This window comes from Anolis carolinensis, chromosome 2 (genome assembly GCF_035594765.1).
Source record: "Anolis carolinensis isolate JA03-04 chromosome 2, rAnoCar3.1.pri, whole genome shotgun sequence".
Taxonomy (NCBI): Eukaryota; Metazoa; Chordata; class Lepidosauria; order Squamata; family Dactyloidae; genus Anolis; species Anolis carolinensis.
In genome coordinates this window covers 90,339,199-90,352,304 of record NC_085842.1, presented here as the reverse complement: position 1 = coordinate 90,352,304, position 13,106 = coordinate 90,339,199, and the positions used below count along the sequence as shown (strand labels likewise).

Sequence of the window (13,106 nt, the reverse complement as noted above, 5' to 3'; positions counted from 1 at the left end):
CTGGAAACAAAGACACAGCTTCCAAACTTCTGATACATTCATCAGTGCTGATGGTCAACCAACTGTAATATCTACAGGTGAAATGCCTGAGGCATAATAACTGTCACACAAGACAATCACTTAATTTGTGTGGTAAGTCTGTATATTGAGAGATGAGGGACAGTTTCTCCACTGAACCTCTAAACTGAACCAAAGTCCAGATAATTGAATCTTTAAAAAAAAATCTCATACTACAAGCTTGCAAATGCAGTGTCAAGAGAATTCTTCTAAGGTTTAGATGGGACTACCATCTCTCGACTGGATGTCACCTTGCCACATCCTGCCATTTACCGCCCACAGCTTCTCCTGTGTCTTAGACAAATTAGTCAGGTAATAACCACTTTCAAAGAAGTCATCCATGATAAGTAGTTGAAAGGTCTAGACTCAGCTAGTTCAGCTGGTCACAAAGACAGATTCCTTAAATTTTCTAGCAATGAATTTACTCCAACAAGCAGCATTTCATTATTTATTTATTTTACTTCATCCTTACTTATAACCAGGGTGAAATACAAATATAATTCAAACAGTAAATACAATTCATAAAAATACCAACAAATCACATCAAACCAAAGAAAACAAGCAAAACAGTAAGTGAGACTCAACTAGCCAATTTAAAATACATTGCTGGTGGCAAAACTATTGTAGAATTGGTACTCGTTGCTCTATTTAAATATAAGTATTATCAGCTCTTTACATCAAGCCACATTTTCATTTTGTCTCCTTATCAAAACCATTCTCCACAACAGGCATATACATGTCAATAAAAAATAATCCAAAGGCTACTGAATCACCCTCTTCTTCTTCAGTTCTATCTCATATGAATGTTGTTCAAAGAATTTGACTGCTCTCAATGCATCAGTGCAAAATTACACATAATGTTGGTAGACAAGCACAATTTTATCAGAAGGTCCATTAGAACAGTTCTCCAGAACATGCACCATTATCAAAAACAGTTGCTTTCATCCAAATAAAGTAATTCTATATTCCAAATATATGTTTGCTAGCCATAAAACCATACCTATTGTGAGTTTCACAAAAGAACTAGAATGATGTAATCAAACAGTCTAATAATTTCTATTATTCGCTTTTTTTGTTTTCATTTAAAAAAATACTTCTGTAATAAGTAGTATCTCCAAAAATAAGAAGAAAAGAACTGGTGCTGACTCCAGTTCTTATGCAAATATACAAGGTTTAAGACATCCAATCCACCACAGGGATCTGTTTCAGTTACCACTAGCATAACTTACCTTCAACACAGATGGAGAGTACAAGGACCACAAAGACACCCGTTATCTTCATGGCAAGGATAATGGAGGGTAAGCGTGCTTTGTTTCTATTATTTCATTGCTCACAAGAAGCTCTACAGAAAGAGCTCTGATTGTATAAGTAGATACAGGAAACTAGTTTCTCCGCCTACCTTGTGACAGAGCTTTCAGAAGAGCCATCATTAGCCATGAAAACCAGTCCGATGAGGGCTGATTTGAATTCCAGCAACATAACTTCCATCAGGATGGGACAGGCTGAGAGCCACACCTGGAATTTGTCGAAGTGAAGCATTTGCCGACAGGCTACCACATCTCTCATCACAAGCAGAGCATCCTGGTTGTGGAAAACTCCATCCAAGGACACATTCAGATCACAGATTTTTTTTTTTTGAGACATAGGAAATACTTGCAGTAATAGCAAATAAGAAGCATCAGTAGTCCACACTTCAATGGCTGCAGGCTCTGACACTTTAATCAATCAGTTCAAACAGAAACAACAGGATGTTTTCCCTGATTAGTTCAGCACTGTTGAAAGTCAAGTTGCTTTAATGGAAGCAATAAAGAATTAAGGTTTTAGCTGGAAGCTCTTAGCTTGAAAAAGAATGGCTCCAGGACCAGGGGAACATTTCCAGAAATTACAGAAATTTCCTAGTGTTTCTCAGAACCCATAGCAAACAAAGGCGGCTCAAGGCATAAACCAACTACACGGTGGTGGAAGGCGCAAGAGCTGGACAGAGCCTGGAAGGGCGCAGTGCCGACGTCCCTCCCTCCCTCCCTGGCTCCCCTACCCTCTTTGTGCCTTGCCCTTTAACTGTGTCCCTGGGGCGCCTCTCTTTCTTTTCTGCCCTCCGATGCTCAGAAGCAGCAGCAGAAGCAGCAGAGGGCTTAGCCCTTTGTTTCCCGCCGGCACCGCTGCCGGGCTTCTGGATCCCCTGGCGCCCTCCCTCTTCTCCCTCTTCTCCCTCCCTCCTTCCTCTTTTCCCTGCTCTCCCTTTCTGCAAGGAGGGAATGCCTTGCAGCCAGGCTTTGAAGCTGCAAGGCTATCTAATGCTAATCAAGGTTGCCAATTGCAACATTCTCACCTGCCTCAGACAAGAGTTCTTTTTCCCACCCTGACCATTCCAAAGATATATAAACCCCACTTGCCTTGTTTTCAACAGACCTCGCAACCACTGAGGGTGCCTGCCATAGATGCCTGGCTGCTTTCTACCTGGGGTAATCCTTTGTTGGGAGGTGTTAGCTGGCCCTGATTTGGAATTTCCTGTCTGGAATTCCTCTGTTTTCTGAGTGGTGTTCTTTATTTACTGTCATGATTTTAGAGTTTTTAAAATACTGACGTTTCGCCCACATCTACTAAGTTTGTCCCCACTTCAAGTAAGTCACCCCAGCCTTGCCATCAGAGTTGTCAGACGTTGAGAAGAAGGTCTGCTCACCATTCTCATGCTCAGCAGAGGACAAGGACCATAGTTATCATGCTGAGCATATTCTCCAGAATGCCAAAGTCTAGTTACTGTAGCCCTATTCAAGCTTCTATCTGAGTAAGAAGGCTAAAACTACCATATTTATATCAATCTAAGCCACACCTTTTTTGCCTAAATGACTATGGCAAAATTGAGGTGCACATTACATTTGTGAAATACAGTAAAGACAAGTGGGTTGCTGTGAGCTTTCTGGGCTGTATGGCCATGTTCCAGAAGCATTCTCTCCTGACGTTTTGCCTGCATCTATGGCAGGCATCCTTAGAGGTTGGAAACTAGTCAAGTGGGGTTTATATATCTGTGGAAAGTCCAGGGTGGGAGAAAGAAAGCACTCTTGTCTGCTGGAGGCAGGTATAAATGTTTCAAATGCCCACCTTGATTAGCATTGAATAGCCTTTCAGCTTCAAAGCTTGGCTGCTTCCTTCCTGGGGGAATCCTTTGTTGGGATGATTTATTAATATTGTTATCATTAGGCCTTGCTCCAGGGATGGTTCTTCTACCGGGGCTATCTATCTATCTATCTATCTATCTATCTACCTTGCCACATATTCTCCACATTGTGTGTATGTGTATGTATGTGTGTGTGTGTGTGTGTGTGTGTGTGTGTATACGCACACACATACAAACACATATGCAGGGACCATATGTACCATGTGTGTGTGTGTGTGTGTGTGTGTGTGTGTGTGTGTGTGTATTCTATTCACTTCTATCTTTTATTTTTCAGTGATTAGTTTGGGGGGGGGACCAAAAATACTGCTTGCTTACACTTGAAAATTACCTAGGGCCGGCCCTGGTAGCAAATTAAAAGAAATGTCGTTTTTTCTACTTTTGGGACCCATCATTGATGCCAAGGGAGGGGAAGAGTTTACTTGACAACGCCCAGCTAACATTTAGCAATTAGTTGAATAAACTATTGGATGAAGAGCTAAGGCTTTTCAATCAACTGCTGAATCAATATTAATGTATCAAATTGATTTAGCTGGGTCTAGAAATTTGATTTATTTCACTTTTAACTGAACCAGTTCACATCCATTCTCCCCATCCCTATGCAAAAGGGTTCTTTCCACTTTAAATATAGTCTTTTCCAGATTGATCAGTTAAAGAATGTTTTCCTGGTATCTGCTAGAGATTCAATACTGTTTTTTTATTGAATCTAATGGTGTTAGTGTCCCATTTTTTAAATTGCAACTTTCCATCCAATTTCCATGCCAATCTGTCTTTTTCTTTTATATATATATATATATATATATATATATATATATATATATATATATATGTTATGTATTTGTATTTATATTGCTCTAATTTATGTTAGGTAAGCAATGTTTCTCAATGATTGGGGGATTCTGGAAATTAATGTCAAAAAAACTTCTTTCTTTCTTTCTTTTTTTTAAAGTTTGCTTTCTGGTGTCCAATGTTTGAGCTAAGAATAGTGTGAAGGGGTGCCTATGTTGAATAATAATTATATTATAATCCATATAAATGTCTGGAAGTCCCTTCGAGGAGATGGGGGATTATAAATAGATTATTATTATTATTATTATTATTATTATTATTATTATTATAAATTCTGCTGTCTAAATTAAAAATGAAGACCAAATAAAATCCTATCCCATGTCCGGCGGATTTTTACAGTGCATCTTTCTTTCTCCTTCCTACATTTGTGCCCCAGAGCATCTCTGAATCCAGCATATATCGGGATCACAGGGTTGTTGTATGTCTTTCGGGCTGTGTGGCCATGTTCCAGAAGTATTCTCTCCTGACGTTTCGCCCACATCTATGGCAGGCATCCTCAGAGGTTGTGAGGTATCCATACGCCCAGTGGACGTAGCTGTGGCTGCAAATCAGGACCCTCTGTCTATGCGCCAACAAAACTGCAACAGGGAGAAACAACATGTAACTGTAATGAAAGGGAGTGAACGCACCCCTTGTATACACTATAGCTTCTCCTTCCAAGCTGCTTAATCCTTTAAGAATCGTAGCCCTGGATGCGATTGTAATCCGAAAGGGGGTGATGAGTACACTGAAGAGAAGCGAACGTACCCCTTGTATGCACCGGAGCTCCACCTCCCAAGAGACTTAATCCTGTCAGCCTCGTAGCCAAGCAGTGCTGCAGTGGATGCAGTTCCAATATGAAAAGAATTTAAGGTGGGCCAAAACCAAAACCTTAAGGGCCCTGGTGTAACTGACCAAAATTGATATTTTGACAATGAAGAGCCATCCTGATGGCAAAAAAGGAACCCCAGAGCCGCACCTCTAACTGCTAAAAACGCTGAGACGGCCTTAAGGGGGCAAAGGTCATTGTCGCTGCAAATGGCCAATTTGACAATCGCTCCTCTGCCCCTTTGATCCGTCTTGGATGACCTAATCAACAACTCTACATTCCCCGGGCTCAATGTAACATCTGAAAAAAGGAGCGCATGCTGGGTGGTGTCATTTTTAGACATGGCCACCAATTTGCTAAACCTGAGTGCCCCAAAAAAGGCCACCAAGGCCGCCGAGTGAAACAAAACTTGCTTGTAAGGTGATGTGAAAATTTGGGGCCAAATTTGTTTCAAATCCTTTAAAATGTCATGCGTCATAGTCTCCCTTTCATCCCGGGACTATCCATGCTCCCGCGACCATCCCGCCATTACCTTGTACAGCCAAAAATAGTTTGCAATGTCAGTAAACCCTTGAGCCAATAAGACAATGCTGCTAATTTTGCCGATTGAATGTGGTGCCAGGCCTCTTCTCCTGCAATAAATGCAATATTGTGCTATGTGCTCATAAGGAACCAGAAGAATGTTAGACAGATTATAACATTGCCTGAATTCGTTTAATTCCGTGACTGCTCTGAGATAACTTTTCCTAGAGCTGGGGCAAAAGCCATGGCCATTCCCCTCACTAATTCTTTGTTCCAACCAGCCAGAGATGGCCTGGAATGGGCTCTGGATGGCTGTCTGCGGTGGACGCTAGCTGCCTGAAGTGCTCCATCTGCATATGAGACAGAGCATCAGCTACCAAATTATCTAGCCCAGCAATATGAAAAGCAAAAAAATAGTATATTGTGCTTCAGGCAATGTAGTGTAAAATGGTGTAAGGCACTCATAACCCTGGGGGATTTAGATGTTAAGGTGTTAATGACTTGTACTGTGGCCATATTGTCACACCAGAAGTGCACTGTCACGTTGGTGAAACTTTTAACCCAGATGGTCATTGCCACTAGGATAGGGAAAAATTCCAAGAAGGTCAAATCCGCCGTAATGCATTCTGCATGCCATTGCTGCGGCCAAACCTCTGCACACCAATGACCTTGGAAAATCACTCCAAATCCTAGTGACCCTGTGGCATCTGAGGCAACTTGAAGGGCATCACCTAACATCAGGTTGTACCTCCAAAAGGAAATACAGTTAAGTTTGGACAAAAATTGCAGCCACACCACCAGATCTGCTCTGATGGAGCGTGTAATTCTAATACGACGATGCAGCAGTATGATTCCCGCTATTACATCGCAATACCTATGCAAAAAGGCCTGGCCAGGCGCGACTACTTTGCATGCAAAGTTCAAGTGGCCAATAAGTTCCTGAAATTCATGTAGGGTGGCCTTCCTACGTGCAATAAACTGCTGGACCCCAAACATCAAGTCTGCCACTTTATTAAGCGGTAGCCTGTAATACTGACAGATAGTGTTAATTTCAACACCCAGATATGTCAATTTGGTGACTGGACCTTCTGTCTTTTCATCCGTCAGCGGGACCCCTAAGTGCCGAGTGAGCTGACTGAATGCACTTAACAATGAAGCACATTCCCCGCTTCCCTGCTTTCCAGTGAAAAGGAAATCGTCTAAGTAATGGACCACCCCTGCTAGGCCGGATTTTGATTTTAGGACCCACTCTAAAAACTTACTGAATTTTTCAAAGGCCGAGCATGAGACCGAGCACCCCATGGGTAAAGCTCTGTCAATGTAAAAAAAGCCCATCAAATTAGAAACCGAGTAGCTCAAAATTGAGGGGATGCACTGGGAGCAAACGAAATGCCGACTTAATGTCGCATTTGGCCAGCTGTGCTGTGTGCCCAAAACTCCTAATCAACCTGACAGCTGCATCAAAAGACTTATAATGCACAGTGCATTGGTCTTCAGGGATTGCATCATTCACCGACCTGCCTTTTGGATATGACAAGTGATGAATGAGGTGGTACTCTCCAGGGGCCTTTTCTGGTATAATTCCCAATGGGGAAACCATGAGCAGAGGAGAAGGGGGCTCCATACAGGGGCCAAACATTCGTCCTTCCCTGACTTCTTTTTCAATTTTTTGCTTGAAAATTGCCTCTATGCCCATAACCGATTTTAGATTAGGGGACAAAACTGAAATTCTCAGACCAACTGCTGGGATGCGGAAACTAACGTAAAACCATTAAGTAAGTAATGGGTTGCCTCCCTGTCAGGATAGATTTCTAACCATTCCCGTAATTGTGGGAGCCTAATTGGACTGGGGCCCTATAGGAACAGGGGATGCGGCTGGGTTCTTCCATAAGACAAGATGGCCGCTGGCCAAGAAACAAGATGGCTGCCAGCCAAAAAGACAAGATGGTGGCCAGCCCTAAAACAAAATGGCCACTGGCCATGTGGCCAAGATGGCTGCCTGGAGCCCAATAAAGCCCCCGCATGTTGCTTAAAATGGAGCCACCCCCCAGTTATCTCCCCGCAAGAGGCAGCAGGTGCCACATGCCGTTCGCCGATCTGGCTCATCCCCCCACGGCCCAGCACCCGGGAACTGCATGGGAGAGAAAATGGGGCGCAGTGGGCGCCACGTGCAGGCCTCCACCCACCCCCCTCCCACAATGAAAGCAGTGCCTGGGAAACGCGGTGTCAAGACCCAGGCTGCAGAGCACCAATAACCATACACAGAGGCCAGAATCTATCTAATATCTTTATTGAAGGAATATATAAAGTTGATAAAAACAAGTGTAGAAAATAGTCCAGAATTAGACCTTTCAGGAAAGGTCAGAATTAGTCCAAAAAACAATGTCCAATAAGAAATATTAAGGTCCAAAGTTGTAATCCAATAACCGAAACACTCACTTTGCCAAGCAAAGTGAGGGGAGATGACAAGGTCCTTTAGTCCATGAAACTTGAGCGAGGCTAGGAAATAACTTGATACTTGAAACAAGGCTTGAACGTGGAACAAGGTAACTAAGAACAAGAACAAGGTCCGTGGAATAACTTGATAAAATCCGTGGAACAAGGCAAGGATTGATCCTGGGAAACAAGGCAAGGTCCGTAGATAAACAAAGGCTGGGAAGCAAGGCGAAGGCTGGATAGCAAGGCAAGGCTTGAGCAGGAGCGAGGCTTGAATCGGAGCGCGCTGTCCAGACACAACTCGCTCCGTAGGCTGACGAATTGACTCCGCGAAGTTACTACGCGGGTAAAACACCTAAATAGAGTCTAACTTTCCCGCCGAAGCAGTTCTCTGGGAATCAGAACCGAAAGCTAAACTCTGAGACCAGATGTGAGACTCCCCAAAGATTCTCACGAGAAGCAGTCTTAATTGGCCACATTCTTAGCTGCAATCCTCGCACTCCTGCGCGAAGCTGATTCTAAACTTCTCTGTTGTTTACAAAACTCCCGGCGCAAGAACACGGGAGAAGTAGGCTCTGGGCTTGTTTGACATACTTCTGGGAGACAACTTTCTTGCAGGTGCAAGGTTCCCAGATCTGCCTGGGAAAGATCTGGCTGAGAGGAATCCAGTTCAGACTGGGAAGGTAAAAAACCCAAGTTTTCATCTTCATCAGGAATTACAATGTCCTGAGCAGGACTACAAGGCCCATGGGTCATCACACGCGGGGAGGAGAATAGGCGAGCGGTGACAACTGCCACAGTGCTGAACAAGCCCCCAAGCCCCCAAGCGGCAAGGCCTCCAACAGCCAGAACTGAGGCGAGGGGCAAAGTGAATGTTCTGCAGCCGAGGCACTGCTGAGGCAAGCAGATCACGCACCGTGGCGGCGCACAGTCCCCGCACCCCCGAGCGGCAAGGCCCAAACAGCCAGAAACCGAGGCGAGGGGAAGGATCGAGCGGGCACCCGCTGAGGCCTTTTCCAGGCTCCCCCCAAAGCCCAGACGAAGGCAAAGGCAATGGGACAAGCAGACGCAACAGCCATGTTGCTGCCTGGACTCCATGCATCCCCATAGTAAGGCAGGGTGTCTGGGAACTGTGGGGAGGCCCGAAAGATGGCATAGGCCCGAGGCAAGGCGTCGCGCCAGGCCTCCACCCGCAATGGCCAGGCCGGGCACCCAGGCCTCGTGGGGAAAATTGGAAGAATGGGGAGGGAGGGGGGAGGGTGCAACCCTTACGATCCCCCAACCAGTCCCGAAGCCCAGCGTCACCCACCAGCCCTGCTCACAGACCTTAGATGTCTTCTTCTGAGGAACAAATGAAGAATGAGTGAGAGGGGACTGGCTGATCCCCAGATCAGCCCCACCCCCTCAACCAGGCTTCAATAGGAGCCAATAGCTCTCTGTTCAGGGGAGGAGACAAATTGCTCTCCTCCCCCAGCTTCACTGGAGGAGGAAAGCGCCTTACCATTGCAGAAGGCAGCTAGTCAGAAAGGATCCTGTGGCACCTGTAGTTGCTTGTGTCAACAAGTAGCCTGTTTACGATCTACCTTGTTTATTGGTGTGATATTCATTGATAGAAAATTGTTTAGAGCTGTTTTCTAAACAGTAAATATAAAGTGTGGAAATAATGAGTGACTACTTACATTGCTAGCTTTGAGTATCAAAAACATGCAAAAAAGTTACATTTTAAGCTTTGTGTAACAAGTAAAAAGGAGCCCCAGTGGCGAAGTGTGTTAAAGCACTGAGTTCCTGAACTTGCAGACCGAAAGGTCTCAGGTTCAAATCCTGGGAGTGGAGTGAGCGTCCGCTGTTAGCTCCAGCTTCTGCCAACCTATCAGTTTGAAAACATGCCAATGTGAGTAGATCAATAGTACCACTCCGGCGGGCAGAGAACGGCGCTCTATGCAGTCATGCTGGCCACATGACCTTGGAGGTGTCTATGGACAACGCCGGCTCTTCAGCTTAGAAATGGAGATGAGCACCAACCCCCAGAGTCAGACATGACTGGACTCAACGTCAGGGGAAGCCTTCACCTTTAGTAACAAGTAAAAGCAGAGTTAATAAATTTGTGCAAGGAGTTTATAATTATTTTAGAAATTACTTTTGAAGCATCTTAAGATGCATTTTGACAAGTTTTCAAATTTTTGCTATGCTATTACAGATGGCCCTCCATGTCAACCATCCATAGCTTGAAAATACTCCCCCCCTCCCAAAAAACACCCAAAAAGCAAACCATAATTCTACCATTTTGCTATGGACCCATTTTACTACACCAGTGTGGCCCAATCTTTAGTTACTCGAGGGCCAATCAAACTTTAGTATAGGAATGTGAGGTCCAGAGACATTCCAGAAAGCAAACATTTCTTAAAAACTTAAAGCAGTAAGAAGGGTAAACGATTTTTTTTCCAAATGTTAAATGTGTGATGTAATAAAAAAAATCAAAATGTGTAGTCCACACACTGCCTTGCCAGAGAAAGAAGATATGTGCCATGCAGATGAACAATAAAGAACAAGTGGTTTAGTCTTCTTAAACTCAGAACATATGTACAATGTGTTCAGTTGCACCAACTCACATAATGTCCTTTTATGAGATATTTAAAATAATCTTTCCTTTGTCCATGTGAATAAATTCCTTCTAGGAGCTCATGAAGCAAGAATACATGTAAAGACAAAGGGGCTTATCTGCCACCAATTAAATACTATGTGAGGGGAGAAGTCTTATTTGACAGGGGAAAACTTTATTTCAATATCCCACCTCTGCCAACGATAAACACACACACACACACACACGTGCATGAGGCGATGCAACCGAGAGAGAGAAGAAATCTCACAAACTCAGTGACTTGCAGTTCACACCTGGAATACGCTATCTCTGTCTCTGTCACTTTTCTTTATATGTTTATTACAGAATATAGTTTTTTTAATGTCTGTATATATCTCTTTGATACCTTAATCCTGGAATCAATATGTAGCTTCCAACTTCTCCTCGCAGGTTACATCAATATAATCTCCGGCCGACTTTCAAATATGTAACTTCAGTCCTGTAACTTGACACGAGATTTTAATATATAAGTTGAAACAAAGAAATGTTTATTTATGAATTCTTTTGCACATAAAGCGTATTTGTTACAAATAACTTTACTTCAGTTCCACTTAGATACTATTGTTATTGTCTTTCACTCTTTTGAATACATAAACGTGTTATTATATAACTTCCAGAACAGTTTAACTTATTTCAGCTTAGTTAGGCAACTTTCTTCTCTTTCTAATGTATATTTCTCCTCAGCCCTCTGGCTGGATATTTTATAGTCACTCTTTTACATCGACAATCTGACTGAAAACATAGTCCCATAGCACTCTCCATCTCTCAGTTTCACCTGACTGAGGACGTAGATTCAAATTAGTCTCTTTTTACTTCAGAATTACAATGGAAGCCACAAACTCAAATGAAGACCTTCTTCCCTCTAGCTCATCAGCTAGAGACTGCATAATTTTCAAACTGTTCCCTCTTTTTCCTCTCAGCTAGCTCCGCCCCTTTCTCTTGCTAGCCACTCTAAAATGGATACATTTCTACTACAAAAGGCTATGTAACCATGGTGATGCCTCGACCAATCAGATGCAGCCAACTCCTGCCTGCCCTTGCCATACTATCAACATTAATAAACAGACAAAATACCCATTATAATTAGCTTATCCGTTACAGCACACTTCAAACTCTGTGTCTCTCTCTGCTTCTCTCTTCAATCTGTCTTTGAACCTGTTTAGCTCAAGCCTGAAAAAAATTGCAACAGTATCAAAAACTCCTAGGCTTAACAGCTCTCCAATCATGGCCCAACCAATCAGCTTCATGCATCTTATTTTGTAGTTGACACACACACATCAACGGATTTCTTACATACAATATCATAACACCCCTCATTGCATCAACAAGAAAAGTAATCTTTTACATTTTCATAGTACATTCAAAAATACACAAATCATTCAATACTGATAAATGTTTCTGAACACTCAATGGTTCAAGTTAGCATTGCAGTAAACCAGATCGATATCACCATTTTTTACTGCATCTCTAACACACTTATATTTTATATCTACATGCTTGCTCCTCTTGGGAATCATGCCCCTCTTTGCTAGGAAATGCTCTGCTGAAGAATGCTGTTGCTACACAATTCAGTGGAGCGCACTTGAGCCTTTCAGTAGAGAATTATGGAAGATAATATTTTTCATCAACTAGATTTCTTCATCCTACTCTACGTTTATTCTAAATTTCTCAGATCAGGGCATCTGCAAAATATGTGCAGCAGTCTCACCATCTAAACATTCATGAAACATCAGTAGTAAAACAATCTATGTGCACATTATTCTATCACTGCCATGGGAATATAGATGTCACTCATCAAAATGGGGAACATCTTTGTGGTTGATATTATGAACGCAAAACACAGCTTTGTATGAAGCATAATTGCTGATGACAAAAATCAGCACAACATCTAGACAACATGCAAGAATCACTGCCTCAGGAAGCTACCAACTCATTTGCAAGAATGGGTTAATTTCATAACTGCTTAGATAAGGGTAATCAAAATCTCATCATTCAAGGCGTAAACTGATTGCCTTCGGGAGTTAAGAAGAAGAGATTATGTTTTATGCTTTATTGCACAACCTTCCAAACAAATGAGGGGAATATAAAGGGATCATTTTTGTTGCTGTATACCTTCAGCTTGTCCTATAGTGGTCCTATCATAAGGTTTTCTTGGCAAAATTTATACAGAGGGGGATTTACTGAGAGAGTGATTTTCTGAAGTTACCCAGCTGGTTTGCCATGGCTTAAGTAAGTGATGTATTATCTCAAAGAAGCTAGTAAAATGTGGGCTAGACAATGCTACTGTTTGGTGATTGGGAATTGGTGGAGTTGCTGAACCCAAAAGATGATTACCAGTGGTTCCTCTTCATCCTGAAGAGAAATAACAATAAGATGCCACAGGGTTCAACTTCTGCTCTAGGCCTGGTGCTCCTCAACATCTTTATCAATGACTTGGATGATGGAACATAAAATCTGGTGATGAAACCAAATTGGGAGTGATACCTATTACCCCAGAGGACAAGATCAGAATCCAAAATGACCTTAACAGATTAGACAGCTGGGACAAAACTAACAAAATGATTCCGACAGGGAGAAATATATGGCAGACAGAAAAAAAATGAAATGCCCAAATATAGGACAGG

At 42.8% G+C, this 13,106-nt stretch overlaps 1 protein-coding gene and 1 long non-coding RNA gene across 4 annotated transcripts in view; both read right to left on the bottom strand.

Moving 5' to 3' along the window:
* LOC100561523 (serine peptidase inhibitor Kazal type 5) overlaps window positions 1–2,043 on the bottom strand; it is a 46,323-nt gene extending 44,280 nt beyond the window's left edge. The window contains exon 1 of one of the 3 annotated variants that reach the window (XM_008120504.3): window positions 1,457–2,043. In XM_008120504.3, the coding sequence (XP_008118711.2) occupies window positions 1,457–1,487 (31 nt within the window). In that variant the 5' untranslated portion in view covers window positions 1,488–2,043. Of the gene's footprint in view, window positions 1–1,286; window positions 1,429–1,456 lie in introns of those variants that run through there. The other 2 variants (XM_062970223.1, XM_003227330.4) reach the window with 2 other exon arrangements.
* A 2,031-nt stretch (window positions 2,044–4,074) lies between these two features.
* Window positions 4,075–11,182, bottom strand: LOC134296113 (uncharacterized). Its single transcript, XR_010002684.1, has 3 exons — window positions 10,829–11,182; window positions 9,755–9,913; window positions 4,075–4,656 (listed from the first exon to the last, which is right to left on the bottom strand). It is a non-coding gene; the product is annotated as an uncharacterized LOC134296113 (long non-coding RNA).
* Between the last annotated feature and the right edge of the window lie 1,924 nt (window positions 11,183–13,106).